We start from the raw sequence: 23,636 nt of genomic DNA on the forward strand, positions 1-23,636 counted from the left end.
CACAGATCTGCACTTCCGAATAGTCACATTTCGGCTTCTTCCGATGAGTCACATGCATGAATCCCGTCCCGACTCGTGGTCGAGATCCGTGCGTCCAACGTCGTACAAGCATCAAAAGATCGACTAAATCTTTCCTGAAAGAAAGCGTTCCAACTTCTTCTCACTTTGCTGCATTCATATTTGCAGCCTCAGCACTGCAAAGAAACAACGTCTTCGTGGCCTAGTTGGTAGGGCGTAGGTCTCATACTTTGAGAAGCTACACAAAGCTGCATCAACGATCCTGTTACACGGGAATCAACCTATTAGACATCCTAAGATCGCGAGTTCGAGCCTCGCCGAGGACACTTTCTTTTTGCTTTATTCGAGCTCTGTGAAGGGTTCTGAGGCTACGCAAGAGAGTTTGGAAGCGCGTCCGGTGGGAAGAAAGGGTGCAAAGGCTGGGTGAGAGGTAGGGTCGGCTGTGAGAGGGTAGGACAAATTAAGGAATTGGAAGGCGAGAGGTTTAACAATTTTGAAAATTTTGGAGAGCAGGCAACTCCTCGTCAACATGTCGTCTTGCGTTCTCATACGCCCTCGTTGAGCTGCACGTACGCGAGCTCAGCTTTGAAGATAGACAGAACTTCGCTTTTGCGCACATTGCCAGCTGCTCACGCATGCGCGTTACCATTTGCTGACAAGTTCGGACGCCACCATTCGCTTGACACGCTGAGGAGTTTCCGGAGGAGATTCGAGCTTTGTGAGAGGCACACGAAGCTTGATTTGACATTCTTGAGATACACGTGAGGCTCGAGAGAGTACGACGTGGCTTATGGCTCTTGTGAACGCTGAAAGATTTTGAAGGGTGACATGGCCTTCTTCGTCGGTTCAGATTTCGTCGATCTATGGAAGGAGGGTAGGGCGGTCAGTCACCGATCCTTTTCTGGCCGAGAAGGAGCTCTTGGCTTGGCTTACCGTCTTCGTCTGGCCAAGGGCACGCGCGATAGCGTTCAGCGCCTCGGTCGCGATCTGGTCGTGATGTTGGGGATAGGTGTCGCCGATGAGTCGTAGGGCGGAGAGTTGACTTCTGACGTGGGAGATATGCTGCGCAACTTCGGAACGGAATGCTGCCAAGTCTTGGGAGCCAGCAACGTTGCTGGAAAGCTGCGTGGTCTCTGCTGGCGCGTGGCTGCCATTCGGTGCTTGCGGGGCGGAAGTGCCAACCGAGGTGGGAGCAGAGTCAATGCGACGACGACGGCGCGGATCCTCCTGCAATGAGGAGGGCCTGCGTCGCGACACTGCTGCTTGAGGCGTGAAAGGGTTGACCGTGCGACTGCCTTGAGGTGTGGCATGCTGTTCGAGAGTATGCCCAGAGAGATCGGCTATAGGACGGAGTTGACTAAAAGCTCCGCTGGGTGGATTGATGACGATTGTTCGGCGCCTAGGTCTCGCGACTGAGCCTGTCTCTGACAAACTGTTGCGGGTCAATCGAGAGAGAAACTGGGGGGAGTATTGCTGACATTTGTCCAAGGGTCCACCTAGCAGACCGGGAATGGCCCCGTAGACTTCCTCGTCTGCCTCGAGCAGACTTTTACCGGCCTTCAAAGCGTCGTCGTACCTCTCGACGTTTTCAGTTGATAGCCACTGCATCAGAGGACAGCTGCTGTGATCCACGACACATCGCTTGCAGCGCCCGGGCCATTTCGTGACATCTGGTGGCTCGCAAGGAACGCCCAAGGTACCACAGCGCGGGCAGCGAGGGTAGTGGCGATCTATGATGGCTCGACGAGTGGTGACGCAATGGCTTCGGCGCTTCCGAGTCGATTCTGAGATGCTGGTGCTTGATTCTGGCGATGACGAGTCATGGCCCGCTTCGGGAGGTGGGCCGTAATCGTCGCGACGTTCGCGTTCTATGGCATTCCTGATGAGGACACGAGCGTTGAGGGATGCTGTTCGATCTTCCATACTGATTGATATGAGGACAAGGTGGAAGGTGTGGGAAGCGGGAAAGGCTCGATTCTATGTTGCATCTTGATTCATATATTGTGGTCTCTGCGCATGCAATTCTGGTCGAGCAGCGGCAAGTCAGTTTTCGTCTGCTTGCGCGCTTGCGCGAAAGGAGACGTGCACCAGGAGTCGTTCACATTCAGACCGGGTAGGAGCGCCTCAGGGATCAGACTGGAGCAATTGACGCCTAGATCTGCGCAGACAGAGGCAGAAGGCTATAAACTTCAGAAGCGGCGCAGCAGTTAAGGTGGCGATGGACTGCCTTCATTCCCCCACCGAATCTTCTAATCGACCTTCCAGAGTCGCATCTCGGGTGAGCCATATATGAGCGAATCACATCGGAGTCATTCGATCTTACGGTCGAGCCGTGAAGTGCTGGCTGCGCTCTGTGAGTCTAGCTGTGCCGCTCGCTTCACGTCGTCAAGTCGACAAGGAGCCAGTTTTAGGAGAGCACTCGGTCTCCCAACCTTAGCTCGCGCTTTACCTCAAGGTTCACGTGTTCGTTTCTCGCGCGTCGGTCTACAATTCCCTCCTCCCTTGTGTCATGTCCTCCCACTTGATCAAAGCGGCGCTCCCTTTCATGAAGTCTGCACATCCAGAACTCACATCCGACGGCTTGGACCATCATTTTGGCTCGACGCGTGTCGAGTGCTTCGCCCAAGTCGATCCATGATGTTTTGCAGCTGAAAACAGCGACCTGCAGATTGTCGGAAAAGGCGGTCTGAATCGGCTTTTTCTGTGAATTTGCTGTGACGCTGCCAGCTGCTACCGGCAAAAAGGAAAAGATGCGGGGGATTTGTGCAAAATTGGCTTCCAGACCGGCTCCGGCTCATTTTCAAGAGCGAGCAAGCGAGCGAATAACAGTTCGACCCTTTCACTTTGATTGCTCAGCCCACCGACGTTACCTCCTCCACCACCATCCGCTATTGTGCATCGCAGCGTCGCAAGTCGCAGCCATTCCTGCGCATCCATCATCAACGCTGTCCGGACAGCAGCACGATCACACGACGAGGAGCATCTGCACAACTCAGATCTCGCTCACCAAAGGCGCGTACGAGGTCCTTAACGATCGCATCACGAGGGACAACAGCTGCGCAGCTAGCACAAAGTTCTGGCGAACGGAGATACACAATCTCTCGTCAAAAGAGACAGGAGCAGGCAGACAGCAACAACCACAGCGGCTAGGCTGTGCTGCTCGGTCAATCTGAAACAGCCACAACATGGCGGCGCCACGACCAACACATCCTCCATTGTGCGAGACTGACCACGCAGCATCCGACCCGCAACCCACGACCGTTCTCAAAGGCAAAGGACGAGCGTACGATGATGCTCGTGGTGCCTTCTCAATACCTCCCGTCACTCCTACCTCCGCACGCAAGGCATCCTTCCTGGGCGACTCGTCCGACAAGCAAAGCTGGAACTACGTCCTACGCTCCGGCTTCGCGGGCGGCATCGCAGGTTGCATCGCCAAATCGGCCATCGCCCCGCTCGACCGGGTCAAGATCCTGTTCCAAGCGCAAAATCCCGAATTTGCCAAGTACTCCGGCAAGTGGCTGGGCGTCTTCCATGCCGGCCGCGACATCCTACGCTCCGACGGGCCATCAGCGCTCTTTCAGGGTCACAGCGCGACCTTGATGCGCATCTTCCCCTACGCGGCCATCAAGTACATGGCGTACGACAAGTTGCACTTCTACCTCATGCCGACCAAGGAGAGCGAGACGTCGGCGAGGTTGTTTCTGGCTGGATCGGCGAGCGGTGTGCTGTCGGTGTTTTTGACCTATCCGCTCGAGCTGATTCGGGTGCGGTTGGCGTTCGAGACGAAGCGGAAGAAGCAAAAGGGTGGATTGAGGCGGATTATCGGGATGATCTATCGGGAGGGTGCGACAGAGGCGCCGTTCAGCAGCGATGCGAGGAGAAGAGCGGCGAGGATGGCACAACAAGCGGCACAGCAGGCGAATCTCAGCACGTCGGCGACGCAGAGTGCCATCGCGGCCGGATCGGCGAGCTCCATCGAAAGCGCATTGCGAGCGACAGATCCGAATGTCCCCTCTTCGGCGGTTCCAGCGGGCAACAGATTGCTCGCCAAGCATCCCATCCTCAAGTTCTACCGTGGATTCAGCGTGACGGTGATGGGTATGATCCCGTACGCGGGAACCAGCTTTCTCGTCTTCGGTCGATGCAAGACGTTGCTTCAGGACCTCTTCCCGCCGTCCGAACCGTCAGCGGATACACCAGGGAGCAGAAGGCAATGGTACTGGCCCAGCAAGACGGTTGTTGACCTCTCAGCAGGCGCCCTGGCGGGAGCGCTGTCGCAGACGGCGGCCTATCCGTTCGAAGTGATCCGCAGGAGACAGCAGGTCGGTGGCATTATTCGACCAGGCGCCATGCTGGGTATGTGGGAGACTGCCGCGTGGATCTACAAGACGAGCGGATGGAGAGGCTTCTACGTGGGACTCAGTATTGGGTTCTTGAAGGTGGTGCCCATGACGAGTATCTCATTTGCCGTTTGGCTCGGGATGAAGCGACAGATGGGCATATGAAGTGGAGGGAAGGAATGTTCAGCATTGCAATAGACCACGCATTCATGACATTCATCGTTCACGTCCTTGTGAAGTGCTTTGAGGCAGAGTAGGAATGTCTGACTGTGTGAAGCGTGAGGAGCGTGCTCGTTAGGATTGCAGCGGAGGTTGCGGAAGCGGCAATTCAGGGTCCAGGACGCTAGCGAGTGTGCATGGACCAGTCGAACCTTCTCCTCACAGTGCTCACTTGCACATCCGGCCCCATCGTCACATCCTGCACTCGAGCCTGGCGATTGCGATGCTAAGGCTCGTAGCTGTGACTCCGAGGCGACTACAAGTACCCCATCTGCATCACTTCAACTCGCTTCCAGCCTCACGCCTCGTCACCGCGTCTCACAACCGGCATCGATCGTTGTCAACCTCATCGCCGCCTCGCCTCGCAGCCATGTCCACTACCTCGCTCTCTCCTCTATCGCCGATCCCGCCCGAGCTGACGCTGGACGAGCTCAAGTCCTTTCGCGCAGCGCTGTCCCCTTCGATCCGCTCGGACCTGGACGCGTGGTTGACGATCCTCACGGCAACAGTCGTTTCGTGCCATCACGGCCCTGAATCCATCGTCCACCTCTACGAACTCGCCTTGACCCAGACCACTTCTTCTTTTTCCGCTGACGAAACTTCGCGCAAGTCTGCATCGCAGCGAATCCAACGACTTATCCAAGAGGCTCTCGTCAAAGGCTCCGTGATTCACGGTATCCCCCCTTCGCTCGATACCATCTTCGCCCTTCTCACGCACATCCGCGCAACTTCGCCCTCTTACCTCCTGGACGCCTCACACTTCGCACGTCGATCTTCGCTGGACAAACCCATCTCATCCCTTACCGCATCCGCGCATGAAGCTCTGCGTCGAGTATACAAGCACAACCTCGACCAGATCCTCACCGAAAAGATGGGCGACAACATGGAGGATCTGAAGTTTTTGACCCTTGAGATCAACTATGGGTTCAATTTGGCGTGTCAAGAGGTGATAGGGTGGAAGTTGACCGAATTGGTGGTGCTTGCTGCGCTGGTGACGCAGAATTGTCGTACGGAAGTTTCATGGCACCTGCGAGGCGCGCTGAGAGCCGGCTGGAGCAGGGAGGATGTGCAGAGCGTGAGAGAGGTTGCAATGAGCCTGGCTAGACGCTTGGGGGTGAGGACAGATAAGGTACCGGACTTGGACGAGGTCAAGGAGGATAGCAACGATTGAAGCTCACTCGAAATGACAAGGATTCCGCATTTTGACATTGCGACATGGGTGTTATACATTGTACGACGGGCGAGTGCGTCTTCGCTGACCACCGGGGTTCTGCGCCGGCTCGCGTTTCAGGAAGTCGTTGACGCCGGAAGCCACGTTGGACCACCACGAGTCTTGCTGATCGACATTGACGTTTGTTCCGCGACCGCGATTCTGCTGCTGCTGGTTCCGCGCCCGAGAGCGAGTGTTGTATCCCGCACCATCGTCCAGACCCGGGGTTGCTGTGGTTCGGAACCGTTCGCCGACACCTTCGAACCACGCAGTCGGGTTCTGTTGGAAGTTGCGCAGCTCGTCTTGCACTCTTCCTGCGGCTCTGAGTGCTGATAGAGCATCGATGCCTTGCCGCTGACCCTCTGTGACGATGGTGCGCAGCAGAGACGCAAAGTCGACGCCGTTAGAGGGCTCGTTGTTGGCGCCGCCGAACATGTCTGCGAACGCGGAGTAGCCAGCACCGAGATCATCGGTGAGATCAGCGTTCGGATCGTATGCGAATGCATTCTGATTACCACCTCTAGTCGACGAGCGTGCCCTCCGTCGTGTCTGCGCTGTTGTCCTTCGACGATTGCTGCGTGACGCGGACGAGCCTGCGGGTGCCATAAAGTCCGGAAGCTGCGTGTAGAGCGTGTTCATGAGCGGACCGAGGGTGTTTACTGATGTTCGATACGAAAAGAGAAGGTCAAGGTCTCGATCAGCCTTTGAACACTGTGCGAGCGAGATGAGAAGGGAAGGTGAGCAGGGGATCGATATGAATCGATGATGGGATCTGCTACTTACGCTGACCGAAGAGGCCTCCTCGACCGGGCACCGTCCCAGTGCTGTTGATGGCATCCGTGTTGTCGGTCCACCAGGCCCATATTGCGATGAGCGCGCCGATGATCGCGCCCCACTTGATGCCGAACCATGCCACCGCCAGCATCGAGCGCACTGTTCTGTACGCCGTCACGAGCGCAAAGTACGCCAGGAAGAAGGTGATGAGCGGAGGAAGCAGCGTCGAGGCCCATGATGACGGATTGTTGGAGCTACCGAGTAGACTGTAGATCAGGTTGGAGAAGCCCGCAAGGACGCGGAAGACGGGATATGGTACAATCTCGGAGAGAAGGTTGTGAATGAGGTTCTGCGCATCTTGAGCAGCGTCTGCCATAGTTGCGGTGGGGAAGCGATGAGGCGGCGATCCCGATGATGAAATGAGGCTTGTGCTGCGGGGCTTTTGTATCCGGACAACAGTTGGTCCGGCTGCCGTACAGGAAGGTGATGATGTGGACGACGAGAACAAAGACGTGGAAGCGGGCTCAGTCACAACCTTTGTGGGCCAGATGGTCCCTGCAGACCAACACTCCAAAATTTCCGACGTGGAGGTGAGCGCGTTGACTAGATCGGCGATCTCACATCTGAATTGCGATAGTCGGCTGCAAAAATGGATAAGCGTCGGCCAACCGCATTGACCTTCGGAAGATCCGTGCCGTCATGAGTCAATAGTCTACCCTGCAGGCTGTCACACGTCCCCCTCCCACCGTCACAACTATCACAGTGACAAGCACGGTTCTGCTCCATCTTTGACCATGTCACGATTTCTCGGGCGGTTGTCTCGCACGCCATCCACCCAGTCCGTCAGGAGCCAGGCTTCCGCCGAGCCACTCCCTGCAAAGACATCCGAGATCCTCACCAAGCCCGCACCAGGTTGCACTCCAAAGCCCAGTGAGCCTCTCAACGCTGAACAGGAGAAAAAGCTGGCCGAGCTCGAAAAGTATGTTCGACAGATCGTAGCCCAGGACCCGCCCAAGGACGACTACAAGAAGTGGGAGGACAAGTGGCTCAACGAACACAACCTCTACCAGCGCTATCTTCGTGCTGCAAAGGGTGATCTCGACAACGCAAAGAGGAGGATCAAGTCGACGCTCGAGTGGAGGAGAGACTTCTGTCCGGAGATCATCCCCCCTGGCAGTGTATCGCACGAAGCAGAGTCCGGCAAGCACGTCGTCTCAGGCTTCGACAATGACGGCAGGCCCCTGATCTACCTCAGGCCAGCACGCGAGAACACCAAGCCTAGCGATGCTCAGGTGCGCTATCTCGTATGGACCCTTGAACGAGCGATCGACTTCATGCCACCAGGAGTCGAAAACTACGCCATCGTCATCGACTACCACAAGGCCACCACTTCAACCAATCCTTCCCTCTCTACCGCCAAGACGGTCGCCAATATCCTCCAGAATCACTACGTCGAACGACTCGGACGTGCCTTTGTTGTCAACGTGCCCTGGTTCATCAACGCCTTCTTCACTGCCATCACACCTTTCCTCGATCCCATCACCAAGGACAAGATCCGCTTCAATGCCAACCTCGCCGAATTCGTGCCGGCAGAACAGCTTGACGCCGAGTTCGCGGGAGGAAAGTACAACTACGAATGGAACTTCCAAAAGTACTGGAGCACTCTCATCGAGGTTGGAGGCATCGCGGAGGATGGCACTCGCAAGTCCGATGGCGCTACCGAGCAGCAATCGACAAAGCACGAAGCAGCACAGGTATCAGCCAAGGAGGACCCTATTGAGAAGCACGCCAATGCGATTGCAGCGACCCAGCTGACAGAAGAAGGGGCTACAGTCGGTCTCGGTGCCGCTGCTGGTGCTACAGCTGGCCTTGCGGTCGTTGGAGGATCCGCCGCAGCCGCCGCAGCCAGCAACGATGATGACAAAGCAACCTCTTCTTCCGCCTACAAGTACCTGCAGAACACCTCGGACTACGAAGACCTGCTCTCCAAGTACGACACCTTCCTGTTCGACTGCGACGGCGTCCTATGGTCTGGCGACGACACGATCCCAGGCGCTGTCTCTGTCCTCGAAAAGCTGCGCAAGCGCGGCAAGTCGGTCATCTTTGTCACCAACAATGCCTCGAAATCGCGTCAAACGTACCTCAAGAAGTTTGCCGGCATGAACATCCAAGCATCGCTCGACGAAGTCTTCTCCTCCTCATACGCCTCTGCTGTCTACCTCAAGAAGGTGCTCAACTTCCCTGCCGATCGCAAGGTCTACGTCATTGGTATGCACGGTATCGAGGAGGAGCTGGACGCCGAGAACATCCAGCACTGCGGAGGCACCGATCCGGAGGACAACAAGTTTCTGCCAGCGCTCGACTTTACTTCGCTGCAGAACGACGACGCGATCGACCCGAAAATCGGTGCGGTTGTCTGCGGCTTCGATATGCACATGTCCTACATCAAGCTCGCCAAGGCGTTCAAGCACCTTACGCGACCCGGATTCGACGGGCCGGTGGAAGCCAATGCGACAGGCGGAGGCTGTCACTTCATTCTGACCAATGACGACTCGACGTTCCCTGCCAAAGGTGGCCCCTGGCCTGGAGCAGGCAGTCTGTCCGCACCGCTCATCTTTTCGACCAAACGCACACCTACCATCGTGGGCAAACCGCACAAGCCAATGCTCGACTGCATCCAGGCTGTCAAGCAGTTCGACCCCAAGCGGACCATCATGGTCGGTGACAGGTTGAACACCGATATCGAGTTCGGAAAGGCCGGTGGTGTCGCGACGCTGCTGGTGTTGACGGGTATCTCAAAGAGGGACGAGATCGAGGGACCGGATGCAAAGACGGTACCGGACTACTTGATTGACAACCTCGGAGATCTGGATGCCGTACCGTGAACCTTGTTCTTGCGTCCTTAGGAAATCACCTGCATGAACAATGGAATAGACTTATCAAGTATGCTGCCGCCGCGAGATGCGTGCACATGAATGCCGTCTTCGAAGAGAGCTCCGTTTCGAAACGGGATGCTCGACCTGTCACGAGCTCATCACGTCGCTCGCGACGCCAAACCTTAATCTTGTGCTCGCTGTCCGCTCTTCGTCGGGCCCACCTCGGTCGATCTTGCCCGCATTGATGAGCGTCTTGACACATTCTCCTGACCCAAGCCCCTCAGAAGGAGTCGACAACCGCGAGAGCTCAACACGTCGGTCGCATTGCCAAGAAGTCTTGCCCGTCCGCAACCTTATTTTCGGCTCGTTGACTGCTCCGCACACATTGATGGTGTACGCTGTGATTAGCGTTTTGACACATCCTGCTCGCTGATGGGGACAAAGCGGATGGACTCAGCTCCGCCGAAGGCTTCGTTGCTCGCACGCAGCCTTGCAGACAGCTTATCGATCGACCCCTTCGCACATCCATCCTCCTTCCCACCTTTCGTCTACTCCTCGTCTGTCCAATAGTCCATCTGCCCGACTCCACTCATCAGAGCATCTATATGCGCAAGCGCTTGTCTTCACACGACAAGCCCTGCGCTGGCGACTTCGTCAGTCAACTAGCCTCCATTCGATCCGTGAGTAGCATTCGAAGCCGTCCTTTGAGTCGTAGCGACGTCCCTCTGACTTCAGCCCTCTCCTTCCTGTATTACAACAGGGCACGATGAACCCCCCATTCGTCCGGCAGACTTCGTCCCCTCTGCTCGAGAGCGAATTTGACATCGCATATCGCATCCCCTCGGCGGACTTTGATCTCTCGACCATCGCTAGGATGTGCGCGGGAAACTGCGATGCCTTAATCACTCGTAGCCCGGACGACGGTGTTTATCGTGTCAGCGTGTTTGTCACGGTCCCTCAGGCAGAGGAGCAGGACGTCTTCGCTAGACTCTGGAAGGCGGACCATTTGACTCGGCTCTCGAAGAAGACCGTCCGCACCCATCCCGTTTCGGACTGCGCCAAAGAGTCCGTTCCGGACTGCTCCATAGCGTCCGTTCGCGACTGCTCCAAAGCGTCCGTTCGCGACTGCACCAACGGACAAGTTCCGTGTTGCACCAATGAGCGCGTTTCGGACTGGTTGCTCCAGATCAAATCGTACAAAGATAACTTCGCTAGCCGCTCTCGACCTGCTCAGCCTTCTCCCAAGCAAGAGGGTCCGCACTCTGGTATCGCCGGTGACGATCAGCAGCATACTCGCATTGACCCTGCCGCTACGGTACAGCAGAAGCATCACGACAATCAGGATCATCACCGCTACGAGCAGGAGGCGCAGCCGCAGCAGTATCACTACGAGCAGGATCAGTATCGCTACGAGGCGCATCAGACGTCGCAGCAGCCCGAGCCCTTCGGAGCTTCCGTTCTGCGGGATCAATCCATCAAGAGATCTGTAGAGCAGGCCAACGGCGAGGATGTGCCTCCTGTCGAAGACGACGTCAAGGCCAAGCGTCGCAAGGCAGTGCTTAGCTTCATGACAGGGACTGCTTTGGCGTAGCTAGATACTCATTGAGGCATGTGCCATCACGCGTGGCTAGATCGCGGCGAAGCGTCCTTTCCGCACTTCCGCTGCCCCGCGGTAGTGTTCCGCAATCAAAAACAAGTTGTCAGTTTCGCAGCGATGCCTGTCTGAGTCTGTCCGCGAGTGATGCGGAAAGCAGACGCCTGCCGCACTCAGATGTTCAACGTCCGTTTTTGTATGGATGCGGGGTTGATCAGACCGTGACGCCGAAGTACAGGAAGCTGAGTCGAGCACGAGCTTCCGATGTGACTGGAAAGAGACAGAGTCAGCCCCCAAGCTGCTCACTCTCTTGTCACATGAAGATGCAGATCGCGATCGAGCTTATTCTGCCACACTTGGTGATGCTGAGCTGCGGATCTCGTCACGTCGCGAACGTTCGACCGCAGGGAGCGGAAGCGGAAGCAGATGCGGAAATGATTGCGGAAGCAATTCTCGATTGTGCGGAACAAAGGTTGCGACTCAGCCCGCAAGAGTCAGTTTGAAGCAAGCGGGCGTAGCTGGACTCTAGAGGACTCGAAAGGGATATAAACCCCCCTTCCTTCGATCTCCCACCCTCCCCCCTTCCACCACCGCCTCCAACTTAACGGTCCTCCACTACCATCATCTCACCTAGCCTTCGCATTCTCCCCTGCTGGCATCATCTCAGCTCCACGCCCTCCGTCCATCACCACACGCTCTACGGGCATAAGCTCGTCATCATCAACAGCATCCGCAGCCCTGGTCATCGTCTCCGCACACGCTCCACATCCTCGTGCGTCATCGTCGCTCCGCACTGTCCTCGACTTGAGATTCGCATCTCCTCCCAATCACCGTCGCTCATCAAGATGGCGAGCAACGCTAAGGCTGGCAAGAAAGGCGCCGATGTCTCTGTTCCCGGCGATCTTTTCGAGCGTCACTTCGCCAACCGTGCCGTCACGAACGACTTGAGGGTCGCAACGAAAGCTCAGCATGAGATCTACAAGAGCGAGAAGGCTGATCTGGAGTCTGGGAACGGATGGGGACCGCCCGAATGCTACAAGGCTTACGGTATCTCTCCACCCAAGATCCCGAACGAAGATCTCGACACAACTGTCAAGACCTTGCTCCACGAGCTGATGGCAAACATCTGTGAAAGCACGGACAATTTCGGAGCTGACAAGGACAAGGTGAACCAGGCTTGCCGTCTGTTCTGCGACCGCATGTTCCGCGTTGCAGGTTTTCCGCAGACGGTGCATCACGTTGTGGTTCAGGAGGAGAACCGGATCTATGCGAAGGAACTCCGTGATTGGGGTGTGGAGAGCGCCATGTATGCCAATTGGAAGTAGTGCTTCGGCTTCGCTTCGAAAAGCGGACAAGGGAAACGAGATTCCTTTGGCAGATGAACAGAAGGGAGCCGAAAGCAAACAGTCGCAGGGATGGCGGGCAGGGCAGACAAGGCTGGGGTGAAGAGTTGCACCAGATGGCGGAACTCGTGGCGACAAGCAGAAAGTAGACGGTCAAGAAATCAAGTGTCCGATCCATGAGATCGCGACGAACAGATAGCGACGACTTACCATCCTCACCATCAACGACCTCAAGAGCGTTTCGAAATGCTATGTTCTGAATCAAATGTGTTCCTACTTTGCCTCTTCTTTGCGAGTGCGTGTGAGGCTTATCCGAGGCCCGTGACGTCGCTGAGCCTTGTTCTGCGCATCAGCGTGCGCGACGGCGAGGGGCGGGGGAGTCGTCAGAGCGACACCTGTCAAGGCAGCTTCGTATCGGATCTCGCCGATAGCGTCGCAGCTTCAAGCATGGTGAGCCCGATCTGCCGTCACGACGCGAGCTCCTCGCTCTTGCTTCAAACGCGGTGGGGATGACGGGGGTCTGCAGTTTTGGACGGGTCAAAAAGGGTCTTCTCTGAGCCAGGCGTGAAAGTGGGCGCGGGGTAATTGTAGGACCGCTCTAATATTGCGCCCCGGCAGCTCGCTTCTTTTCGTACATCGCCCCGCTCGAGACAGAGCTCGTTGGCCATGGAGACTGGTCAGCTGAGGAGACTGAGACGATTTTGTCAAGCTCGACCCGTTCAGCAGAGCATGCCAGACTCAGACGGGAACGAAATACGATCGGAGACAGCCACTGCGGGGCACCAGAGCATAGATCGGGAGCCGTCAATGTGTGAGATGGATCGGGCGATCTGCTCGCAGGCCTGAGGTGGTGCGATGCGAGCACCTCGCGTAAAAAGCAAAGCTTCAGCCCAGCGAGCCGGATTCGGCACTCTTGCGCTGCTGCCTAAATCGGCCCTTCCACAAACGCGTCACCGCACATTTGGGCCCCTCGTCAAGCTTTTCAGCACCTGAGCAGTGTAGCCAAAAGTGGATGGGGTCCTCGACTCGAGACTCGATCGACACGGGCTCGCGACAAAGGACCCTGTATATCGCACATGTCTTTGGCGAGCACCTTTGACATGATCAAGACATCAAGGGTCATGCTGTTTGTTGATAGCGAGCGGATGCTATGAGACTTGGAACACCATGCTCCGCACTCGCCCACATGTTGTCAACAAGGTTGCGGCTGCCATCCTCGCCACAGAAGGGGATGCTGCAAAGGCTGCAAGTGGCTCACTGGCCTTGTGCACCCGCATTGGAACTCCGCATCGAAGAAAAAGAGGCGCATGCAGGTCAGGAGCCTGCTCGCATGATGTGTGGGAAGTTGAAAAGAAAAATAGAAGAGTCAAAATTCGCCGCCCTGGCATCCTACCTGAGGTCCCTTTGAGGCTCCGATTGAAGCAGCCAACAAACAGTCCTGCTCGTCACAAGGGCGCTGCTTTCACACCACCACAACATACTTAGCAGCCTTGCAAAGAAGGAGATCATACGAGATTGACTTGCATCCGGTTGAACCTTCGCTATGAAGTGGTCGTTGCACTGATCGCTCTTCTCGACGATCCGGTGTTGGCCCACATCTTGTCGATCTGGCTCCACTCACTGCACAGCGTGTGATGACACGATGCAACACTGGCCTCATTGATTCCAAGAAGAGGCTCGAACGCCGTCTCAGGGAGCCGCGATGATGGCAACGGCAGGTAGCAGCGGCACAATGGCTTAGCACCAAAGGCGAATCCTTCTCTTGCATCGCACACCGTCGTGCCGCACTCGAGCAGCTGTCGATTTCCGCGGTCTCTCTCGCTCTCTGACGCAGTTGAGTGAAATTCCTTTTTCGAAAAATAAACCCATCTGCAGCGACCCACCTCGCTTAGGTGCATTTTGTAGGGGAAAGAAGACAACCAAATTGCAGAGGCACAGGCTAAGCGAGCCGCCCGCCCTTTTCCCCTTGCCCCGTCCTCTGCTGCGAACAAAGCTGAGTTGCAATCAGCTGCGCACCGTAGAGCCTATCACAGCGAAGGGCCTGGCTCTGAATGCGAAATTCCCCGCTCCGTCGATCCTTCAGACCCGTCCAATGCCTTTTCTGCCAGGTGATGTAGTCTTCCCTCTTCAGAATCAAGCTTCGTCGCATCTTACTTGCCGTACCTTTGTGATATGCTCAAGCATCGAACTCGATACTCAGAAAGAGATCTGAGCGTCTCAATCTCATAGAGAACGGCACTCAGCGTATGAAAAGATCCAAAAGCGGAGAGAAAAGGAGGCACAGAGACAAGGAGGCGAGGGTAGGGGCGCAACTGAATCAATCTCTGCAGCCTTTTGGTCTCGCTTAGACCCGGTTGTGCTGCTCTGCAAGCGCGCACTTCCTCTTGGAAAGGGGGAGATTTTCCTCTTTTGATACCCCGCTTCTTGCCCCGCCGCGGGTCTGCCTCGACTTGAGCTCCATCCGCCGCCGTCTCTGACGAAAGCAGCGCATGCGAGAGCGGATGCATTGAATGAAAGCATGGGATGGGATAGACTTTGGTTGGCAGAGTGCGCTGAGCAGTTGCAAACTTTTGCGGGTCCACTCTTGGGTCCCGCCTAGCTTTCCCCCGCTTTGCCCCTCCTTTGCCGTAGGCCTGATCGTCCGTTTCTGTTGCTGCTCGTCGTCGTCGTCGTTGGTCTTCACCTTCCTACCTCCATCCTTGATCTCCCACCCTTTCGACTCGACCGACCCGTCGTTCCCTAGACCCATCATCTTCATCACGGTCGTTGTCTGTACTACTATCATCAGCACCGTGGTCCATCCGTCGGTCGAATCGTCGTACTACCATCGCACACATCGATAGCACAGATCATTTGGAGGTTGTCAATTGCTTTTCCGTCAAAGCTCGTCTCCCATCTTTCGCGACATACTGCATAGCCTCCAGGACCAGGCGTTCGTTGCAAACCTAGCCCAGCACCAGCAGCTACACTCGCAACCATGGTCCTCCCGCAGCGTCGGTCGCTGACGGTGCGCGAGCCGTCGCGCGCCCCACGCTCGCCGCATCCCAACGTGATGCTCGTCATCCGTTTCCTCGTCACCGGTCTCGTCTGTCTCCTCTCCCTCGCTACCGCCATCGTAGCCATCCTCGTCGTCGACTACTACAACAAGCACGCGCCCATCATCGCCCCGTCCTGGGGATCGCTCATCTTCCTCATCATCCTCGGCCTCTTCACGCCCATCATCTACTTTGGCTACAACATCTTCCTGCCCTTGATGCCGTTTATCAACTACGGCGATTTCCTCTACGGGTTGTTCATGGTCAAGATCGAGCTGCTGTTGCAGTTTGCCATGTGCGTCTTGTGGGTTTCGGGCGCTTTGGCGTTTGCCAACGACTTGCGACCGGGAGCGGGCAACGAGAACTGCCAATTCGACGGCTACTGGCATTACGAGAAGCCGGCCAACTTCAACACGAGCTGTCAGCTGCTCAACATCTGCACGGGTTTCGCCTACGCTACGTTTGGCGTCCAGGTTTTCCTGTTTGTCATCGAGTTCCTGTACGGCATGTACATCTTCCTGCTTCTGGACCAGGAGAGTCTGAACGAGCCGCATTTCGAGTGGGGTCGCCGGGCGTACAACTATGGACAGCAGAGCAGACAGCAGGAGATGCAGAGGTCGAATGCGATCGGACGCAGTCCTGCGCGGGCTATGGCTGTGGGTGGCGCAGGCGGCCTCGCCGCCCAGTCGTACAGGAACGACGGCCGCAGGAGCCCCGGCAGCTCGTCCGCAGGATCGAGCTTCGGTACTGGTACAGGCAGCGTCAGCAGGAGGGGCGCGGCGTACAACGATCCGGAGATGGAGAGCAGAGCCTCGGCGCCCATCTCGCTCGGAAGCAGGGGCAGGCGAGGAATTGCGTATGGAGGTATGGCCGACGAAGACGAGGAGAGCCAGGTGGCCGGGCGACCGATGTCTGGGACCTCGTCGCAGGGCGAGGCGGGCGATCGGGGGCTTGCGTCCGCCGCCGCGGCAGGTGGGAAGAAGGGCCACCGTGCCACCAGCTCCAAGGGCGGCTCCAGGAGGGGCCTCTCCAGAAGCGGTCCGCTGTCCGACGAGGAGAGCGGCTGGCATCTGCGCGAGGAAGACTCTGAACGCTAAATCTACGATCCGTCTGCTGCTTCCATTTCGATGGCCTGCCGAAGATCGTAGGACTCTTGCTCTCGCTCGCCCAGTCGCTCATCTCCGGCCCTTTTCTGTCCATCGACACCCATCCACCCTCGTTTGGTCTCTCCACGTAATAGGCATTCACGCCCCCACTTTTTCCATGTGCTCCTCCTCTTTTGTACGCCCTCGCGCGGGCATCACTCTCTTTACTGTTTCGAGCTCGTTTCTCTTCATGTCGTTCCTCCAATGGAGCTCTGTCTGCAATTCACACTGTGTGGTTTGTGGTATGTGTCGGTGGCAATGCAACGTCAGTCCAGTTCGACTGGATTTGCGATCTGCGGAAGGGTCGATTCCTCACTGCGGTCTAGCTGACCTACAGACACTTCGAAACAAAGAGACACCACGCAGCTAGTCCCAAATATTTCAGTTTGTGTCAGACCGACAACTTGTTGAACAGCGTCAGGTCGGAAAAAGTAGTCTGGCGTGTCCGACTTCACATCTTACTGTCGGCGCGCACCAGAGCATGCCTGCCCAGCTCCTTGACCGACCTGAAGCCCGCCAGGCCCGCATTGAGCTCAAAGTCAGCGAGCAGCGTCTTGAGCACGTCCCTCACCCCGTCCTCGCCATTCATCGCGAGACCCCAGCACCACGGTCGGCCCACCGCGACCCCATCCGCGCCCAAGCAGAGCGCCTTCATGATGTCGGCGCCGCACCTCACTCCGGAATCGAAGATGACCGTCTTCTTCTCCTCGCCCTCTCGACGCGGGAGCGAGTGGATGTACTCGGCGATAGCCGGGAGCGCGTTGAGCGAAGGCAGTGCGCCGTCGACCTGACGACCGCCGTGGTTCGAGACCCACACGCCGTCCATGCCGGCCTCGACGGCACGCGCGGCGTCCGAGAGGGTCTGGATGCCCTTGAGCACGATGGGTCCGTCCCCCCAGAGCTTGCGGAGGAGGGCGAGGTCGGACCAGGTGCGCGAGATGCCCGGGCTCAGCTGGGCGATCGCTGCCACCGAAGCTTCGGTGATCTCGTCCTTGCTGACGTCCGCACGACGTGGGTCCTTGCCATCGCAGTATTTCTGGATGAAGACCGGGTCGGAAAAGACATTCGCAACGCCCTCGCCGGTGAGGAAGGGGTTGTAGGCTGTATCGAGGTCTCGAGGTCGCCAACCCAGGTTCCACGTGTCCAGTGTCACGACCAGCACCCTGTACCCAGCCTTCTTGGCGCGGCCCAGCAGGCTCTCGGTCAACTCGTCGTCCTGAGGCCAGTACAACTGGAACCACGCATCCCCACCCTCCTCTTCTCCCTTGACAAAGTCTGCCTCCTCAAACACCTTTTCCATCGGCCTGCTCGTCGCACTCGAGAGCGTGAAAGGGATCTCGAGCTCGGCAGCCGCCTTGGCCGTCGCACAGTCGGCGTCGTCCTTGTGCAGCTGCGCCTGCACTCCAATGGGCGCCACTACCAGCGGGCTCGAGTAGTCCCGGCCAAACAGTCGCACGCTACCGTCGAACTCGGCGAGCGACACATCGCGCAGCATCGACGGCACAATGTGCCATTTTGCAAAAGCCTCGAGATTGCCCCTGGCGGTGGACTCGGTCGAGGCGCTACCGGCGACGTAGGCGTACGCAGCGGGAGAGAGTTTCTCCTTGGCTTGCTGCTCGAGCAGGCGCAGATCGGTGGTCTGCGGTTGGGAGCCGGAGAGACCGCCGACGTAGATCTCGCGAAGATAGCCGGATTTGGGGTTGGACATGATGGTGAGTCTGTAGAGATCGATGAGAGGGCGGGAAGAAGCCCGCTGATGGTGATTAGAGCAGACAACACGCTTCCCCGCACTGCTGGTGGCGGTTCCAGCACCCCGGCTATCAAATTCGAAGCGGTAACCGACCTGCGATTTCGAAATATTCGCATCGCCGATGGCCCACCTCCAGGCCCAGTTTGGCTGCGGCGTGTGTGGCCCAGCTAATCGGCTCTTGAACGCAGCGTCAATTGCTGGGCCACACACGGCGCAGCTAAACGCAGCTTGCGCCAGCTCAATTCACCTCAGCTCCCAGGCTTTCTACTCACATGCTTGCACAGGACAGTCACAATGGACGGTGAAGTGTAAGGGAGGGCGTCCATGTGGCTGTGAATCCGGTCCATCTAGCCTGCAGCGAGCTTCCGTCGGACGCGATGGAATGCAGCACGCCACAGCTTTCCGGTGCGAGGCAGCTAAATGCACACGATATTGACAAAGGGGGATGGTGGTGATTCAACAAGCAGGCCAAGGCACTCCTCTCGGCTATGCGTGATCCACACAAGATGCGGTGAAGGTGCTCAGAATTCGCCGATGACAGCACGAGCGAGGCTTCACACTCGCGAGCCGAGACTTCGGAAAACCGCGTTTAGACGACCCCCTGCAGGTATGCTACTCCGGCGTGGCGCATACAATGATCTGCACCGCATCTCGACGGAAACGCAAGGCCACCGCATTCGCTGCAATGCAGGTCATTGCAGTCTATGCCATCGTCGGTGACGATGAGTAGGCTCAAGAGCCAGCGAGCCGCAGGCTTGCAGCCGAGCTTGTCGTCTGAGTTCCAAAGTTCCGACAAAAGACCCCGTAGTGCCGAAGCTAGCGTGCGCTAACCCAACAGAACCGCGCTTGTCACACACCGCAAAGCTGTCTGTTGATCGGAACAAAGCTTTGCACTGCTCTCAGGATCTCTACGAACGTAGACCGGTCCATACTCGCCCAACACACCGGCACAGGCGATCCAGCAACATGTTTGCACGTTCTTTTGCGAGGATAGACCTTCGGACGCGAAAGCTTGTCATCTTGACAGACGAGGTGTATAAAGAGGCATTCGAATGATCCGGTCGTCTCACCCTCACTCACATCAGCTCAACAGCAGCCCTCACCTACTCTAGACTTGATACAGGATCTTTTCATCGGTCATGTTCGCAAAAACTTGGCTCTTGCTCTTCTTCGCCGTGGCAGTGGCTCTTCACGCTGCCGCCCTCCCTCTCGCTGCACAGCAAGACCTCGTCGCCCGGGCACCGACGCCATGCTCGTCGCTCAAGCAGCGTCCCAACTGGAACACCCTCTCGCAGGCTCAGAAGAGCTCGTACTTCGACGCCGTCAAGTGCCTCAAGACGAAACCGGCCGTGACCGGCATCGAATCGTCCAAGAACCTCTATGACGATTTTCCTGCGATCCACGTCGAGCAAAACCATCACATTCACTCGGTCGCCGCCTTCCTCCCTTGGCACCGTCGCTTTGTCCAAGCTCGCGAGAGAGCGCTCGCGGCGTGCGGCTACGATGGCCCGACTCCGTACTGGGACTGGACGGAAGCGGCAGACACAGGCAACCCGGACGTCGACCCCATCTTCTCGGTCACGGATGGCTTCGGGGGCAACGGCAACCCGAACAACAATGACGTCGTCGAGGAAGGTCCCTTCGCCAACTTCCCGGTGGACATTCTGCAAGGCGATAAAGACGTAGCCCTCTTCTCACCGCATCTGCTCAGGCGTGCTTTCAACCCGGACCCGCAGCTGGTGAACGCTTTCAACTCGTCCTCGGTCGCCAAAGCGCAGGCGTTCGAGACGTTCAACAAGTATCGCTACTATCTGGAGGGTACTCCGCACGGCGCGGTGCACCAGTACATTGCTGGCGACATGGGACCGGCCCACTCGCCGAACGAGGCGGTCTTCTTCCTTCACCACGCGCAAATCGATCGTCTCTGGTCGCTCTGGCAGGAGATGGATCCGGAACAGCGAAAGTCGGACTACGCTGGCAACCTCCCCGACGGAAACACCCTCACTGGGCCCTTTGATGCTTCGATCAACGACACGCTGCCTACGTTTGGCAACCTCATCGATCAGGTGCAAGTGCGCGATGTCATGGACACCAAATCCGGCGATCTCTGCTACGTCGTAAGTTCTCGAACGCTATGATTCATCGCTTGCACACTTTCAGCGCGTATCTAACCCAGCGTCTTCTTCCCTCTTTCTCGACAGTATGTTTGAGATCATATGAAGCGAATTCGCCCCAATCACGAGCAGCTGTGCTGCGCGATACATCCACAGAGCTCCGACGCCATCTTGTCCTGTTGATAGTTTTCTAGGCGTCAGCGAAATGATCACACACCGCTGCGCCCCTTCTGCGGTCCGCCTGTGAATTGCTGAGACGCAGTGCGCGCGCATACAGTCCCAGAAAATGGCTCCTTGTTACAATTCACCTCAACGCTCGATGGCTGTCTATCTCAACACACAAGTATCTGAACATCGTTGGAAAGCTCTTTCTCTGCTCTACAAGAATATGCGTCTGGTAGCAGCGTTAGCGCAGTCTTGTATGGTCAAAGATGAGATCAAATTTCCTTGTGGTCCGATTTTACGACGCAGGATGCTCAACCGAGATTCTTTTCCACCTCTATGGTGAGGAGCCAGGATCCGAGACGAAGCTCGCTCTTCTGCTATGATACTGATGCTCGTCGGTAGAGTCGTCACCAACATCGGAGCGAGCCACAACACTGCACGCCGGTGTATCGGACCCTCGCTTGGAAATTTTCATCTGTAGATCACCTGGCGGCTATCCTGCGTTCGGAGACCTCACTGCCGCCTCGGCAGCACAAGATGCTTTCGGCGTACCTCTGACTTTGTGATCCCGTGCAGCGGTCCAAACGGTGACCTGATTCCAGGAACGCTAGTCGCTGCAGGCCGGGGACCATCCGCTTCGGACCGTCGGATGTCTCGCTCAAGATCTAAGCGAGATTGGGAGAAGACCGGAAAAACTGAGTCCAGAGTCTGTACCCCGCAAAACAGATCGCTCGACTTGCTTCTTTACCTACCAAGATGCACCCTGCACATGAGCACATGCATCATGCCAAGACGCACGCCAATACGTCCCGTGTCTCATAGGCTTCTTGTCCGACGGTCTCACACCATGATGCCCTCCGATATATTTCTGTTCCGACGGTCTCGACCCGTGAAGCGCTTTGATGTATTATTAACAATTTGTTCGCCTCATGGTTTCATTCGCGTCAAGGCCCAGGCACAGATGGGCAGGTGTGAAACAAGCGAAACATATTAATTAGGCGAAAAATAATGCGCCCAGATCCAAACAAATTTCCAGGAAACCGGTCAAGCGGGACGCCCCCTTCCAGCGGTATGGTACTCCTCCCATCGCTGCCTCCCACGCCTGGCGCTGTACACGCCCTTCACGCCGCTCTCATCTCGAGCGCTCTTGGACCGCTCACCCCCGCTGTACCCCCTTACCCCTCGTACAATGAAGATGTATGACGAGGTGTAAGCTATAAAGGGCGCATGAATGGGGCGGTCCCTTCATTGTCGACCCATCAACTCATCCTTCCCGCCTTCCCATTGTCACAAGAACAATGATTCAGCCCTCCTTCGTGCAACTCAGCGTCCTCGCTGCGGCCGCGCTTCTCGGCGCTGTCCCCTCGGCGTCGGCTACTGCTCTTCCTAGCTCCCACCTGGCCGAGCGTCAATCGACCTCGGCCCAGCCTACCCCGGGCATGGGCTTCAACACGTACAACGCCTACGCCTGCTCCCCCTCGGAGGCCACCTCGCGTACCACGATCGACCGTCTCAAGTCGGACGGCTACCTCGCCGCCGGCTACAACTTCTTCCAAGTCGACTGCGGCTGGGTCTCTCGCGATGGCGAGCGCGATGCTTCGGGCAACCTCAAGACCAACACGGACCGTTTTCCCTCCGGCATGCCCGCCTTGAGCCAGTATACCACCTCCAAGGGTCTCTCGTTTGGCCTGTACTCGGATGCAGGTCTCCGCGCGTGCGACACCGAGAGTCCCAGCCCTGTGATGGGCAGTCTCGGCTACGAGGACCAGGACGCAGCCCTGCTCAAGAGCTTCGGCGTCAGCTACCTTAAGTACGACAACTGCTACGTCGATGGCACTACTGGCGATGACAATGCGCCCAAGAACGCGAGGTCGGATTTCCCCTCGAGATTTTCGAAGATGACCAGTGCGCTCGCCAAGGTGGGCATCAACAAGATGCTCGTTTGCCAGTGGGGTGTCGCACAGCAGCAGGACGACGGCCGCCTGATTGGTCCCGCCCAATGGACCCAGGGCATCGGCACGTCCTACCGTCTTTCGGACGACATCGGCTCCGGATGGGGCAACGTGGTGCGTATCATCAACCAAGCCATCCCCATCGCACTCAACAAGAACTCGGGCCCGGGCCACTTTGCCGACGCCGACCTGCTCGAGGTGGGCAACGCCGGCATGACGATCGACGAGCAGGCCACCCACTTCGCCTACTGGGCCATGATCAAGAGTCCGCTGGTCATCTCTACGGACCTCACCGCCATCTCCAAGGCGGCCAAGGCCATCTTGCTCAACAAGGGCCTCATCGCGATCAACCAGGACAGTCTGGGAGAGCCTGTCAAGCTGATCGAGCGTCGCCCGGGCAAGTCGGATCTGCACGCGGGTAAGCTGGCCAATGGCGACATGGCGGTTCTCGCTTTCGATTTCACCAACAACCGCCGCTACGTCAATGTTCCCTTTGGCTCGTTGGGCATTGCCTCTGCTGACGTGACGGATCTGTGGACCGGTACCAAGCGAACGGGTGTTTCCAACTACGGCAAGACGATCAACGGTCACGGCTCCATCGCTTTGCGACTGTCCAACATCAAGTACACGGGCTACAACCCCAAGCTGAAGTACATCGCCGCCAGCGCAGCCGTGCTCGCTGGCGATGCCAATGTCCAGGCCTGCTCCGGCTGCTCCAAGGGGAACAAGGTCGGCTTCGTCGGCAATGGCGCTGGTAACACGCTCACGTTCAACAACGTCAAGGCCTACGCAAGCGAGTCGGTCATCTACTTCGATTACGTCAACGCCGATGTCGGCTTCGGCGGCTCGACCAACGACAGGACCGCGCAGATCAGCGTCAACGGAGGCCCCGCACAGACCGTCAGCTTCCCTCTGAGTGGCTACGACTGGGACAAAGACGTCACCAAGGGCTACCGCGTCAGGCTCACCGGCTTCACCAAGGGAACGTCCAACTCGATCACCATCTCCAACGCCGACTCGTACGCGCCTGACTTTGACCGTATCGGCTTCACTTAAGCCCTTTGTAGGTGCATCGCTTGAAGAAGCACTTCGCCCCTTTTG

At 57.3% G+C, this 23,636-nt stretch overlaps 10 protein-coding genes and 1 non-coding gene across 11 annotated transcripts; 9 read left to right on the plus strand and 2 right to left on the minus strand.

The window, feature by feature from the left end:
• Positions 1 to 209: 209 nt before the first annotated feature.
• PSEUBRA_006440 lies at positions 210 to 344 on the plus strand. The gene is made up of 2 exons: positions 210 to 246; positions 309 to 344. It is a non-coding gene; the product is annotated as a tRNA-Met (tRNA).
• Positions 345 to 3,203: 2,859 nt separating this feature from the next.
• Positions 3,204 to 4,523, plus strand: PSEUBRA_001122 (Mitochondrial substrate/solute carrier; the record flags this gene model as incomplete). The annotated part of the gene is made up of 1 exon (XM_016434410.1): positions 3,204 to 4,523. One exon carries the CDS (start codon positions 3,204 to 3,206, stop codon positions 4,521 to 4,523), a length of 1,320 nt encoding a protein of 439 aa, XP_016294162.1.
• A 424-nt stretch (positions 4,524 to 4,947) lies between these two features.
• PSEUBRA_001123 (Carboxymuconolactone decarboxylase) lies at positions 4,948 to 5,748 on the plus strand (the record flags this gene model as incomplete). The annotated part of the gene is made up of 1 exon (XM_016434411.1): positions 4,948 to 5,748. One exon carries the CDS (start codon positions 4,948 to 4,950, stop codon positions 5,746 to 5,748), a length of 801 nt encoding a protein of 266 aa, XP_016294163.1.
• A 51-nt stretch (positions 5,749 to 5,799) lies between these two features.
• Positions 5,800 to 6,937, minus strand: PSEUBRA_001124 (uncharacterized protein; the record flags this gene model as incomplete). Its single annotated transcript, XM_016434416.1, has 2 exons — positions 5,800 to 6,446; positions 6,571 to 6,937. The coding sequence occupies 2 exons, from the start codon at positions 6,935 to 6,937 to the stop codon at positions 5,800 to 5,802; spliced, it is 1,014 nt and encodes a 337-aa protein (XP_016294164.1).
• Positions 6,938 to 7,355: 418 nt separating this feature from the next.
• Positions 7,356 to 9,446, plus strand: PSEUBRA_001125 (CRAL-TRIO domain protein; the record flags this gene model as incomplete). The annotated part of the gene is made up of 1 exon (XM_016434394.1): positions 7,356 to 9,446. One exon carries the CDS (start codon positions 7,356 to 7,358, stop codon positions 9,444 to 9,446), a length of 2,091 nt encoding a protein of 696 aa, XP_016294165.1.
• A 596-nt stretch (positions 9,447 to 10,042) lies between these two features.
• On the plus strand, positions 10,043 to 11,028 carry PSEUBRA_001126 (uncharacterized protein; the record flags this gene model as incomplete). The annotated part of the gene is made up of 2 exons (XM_059464564.1): positions 10,043 to 10,117; positions 10,198 to 11,028. The coding sequence occupies 2 exons, from the start codon at positions 10,043 to 10,045 to the stop codon at positions 11,026 to 11,028; spliced, it is 906 nt and encodes a 301-aa protein (XP_059321117.1).
• Positions 11,029 to 11,876: 848 nt separating this feature from the next.
• On the plus strand, positions 11,877 to 12,356 carry PSEUBRA_001127 (uncharacterized protein; the record flags this gene model as incomplete). Its single annotated transcript, XM_059464565.1, has 1 exon — positions 11,877 to 12,356. One exon carries the CDS (start codon positions 11,877 to 11,879, stop codon positions 12,354 to 12,356), a length of 480 nt encoding a protein of 159 aa, XP_059321118.1.
• Positions 12,357 to 15,351: 2,995 nt separating this feature from the next.
• PSEUBRA_001128 (uncharacterized protein) lies at positions 15,352 to 16,506 on the plus strand (the record flags this gene model as incomplete). Its single annotated transcript, XM_016434400.1, has 1 exon — positions 15,352 to 16,506. The coding sequence occupies one exon, from the start codon at positions 15,352 to 15,354 to the stop codon at positions 16,504 to 16,506; it is 1,155 nt and encodes a 384-aa protein (XP_016294166.1).
• Positions 16,507 to 17,005: 499 nt separating this feature from the next.
• On the minus strand, positions 17,006 to 18,262 carry PSEUBRA_001129 (FMN-dependent dehydrogenase; the record flags this gene model as incomplete). Its single annotated transcript, XM_016434426.1, has 1 exon — positions 17,006 to 18,262. One exon carries the CDS (start codon positions 18,260 to 18,262, stop codon positions 17,006 to 17,008), a length of 1,257 nt encoding a protein of 418 aa, XP_016294167.1.
• A 1,181-nt stretch (positions 18,263 to 19,443) lies between these two features.
• On the plus strand, positions 19,444 to 20,514 carry PSEUBRA_001130 (Tyrosinase; the record flags this gene model as incomplete). Its single annotated transcript, XM_016434402.1, has 2 exons — positions 19,444 to 20,421; positions 20,506 to 20,514. 2 exons carry the CDS (start codon positions 19,444 to 19,446, stop codon positions 20,512 to 20,514), a joined length of 987 nt encoding a protein of 328 aa, XP_016294168.1.
• A 1,367-nt stretch (positions 20,515 to 21,881) lies between these two features.
• PSEUBRA_001131 (Glycoside hydrolase, clan GH-D) lies at positions 21,882 to 23,591 on the plus strand (the record flags this gene model as incomplete). Its single annotated transcript, XM_016434395.1, has 1 exon — positions 21,882 to 23,591. The coding sequence occupies one exon, from the start codon at positions 21,882 to 21,884 to the stop codon at positions 23,589 to 23,591; it is 1,710 nt and encodes a 569-aa protein (XP_016294169.1).
• Between the last annotated feature and the right edge of the window lie 45 nt (positions 23,592 to 23,636).

Source organism: Kalmanozyma brasiliensis, assembly GCF_000497045.1.
Source record: "Kalmanozyma brasiliensis GHG001 unplaced genomic scaffold PSEUBRA_SCAF12, whole genome shotgun sequence".
Taxonomy (NCBI): domain Eukaryota; kingdom Fungi; phylum Basidiomycota; class Ustilaginomycetes; order Ustilaginales; genus Kalmanozyma; species Kalmanozyma brasiliensis.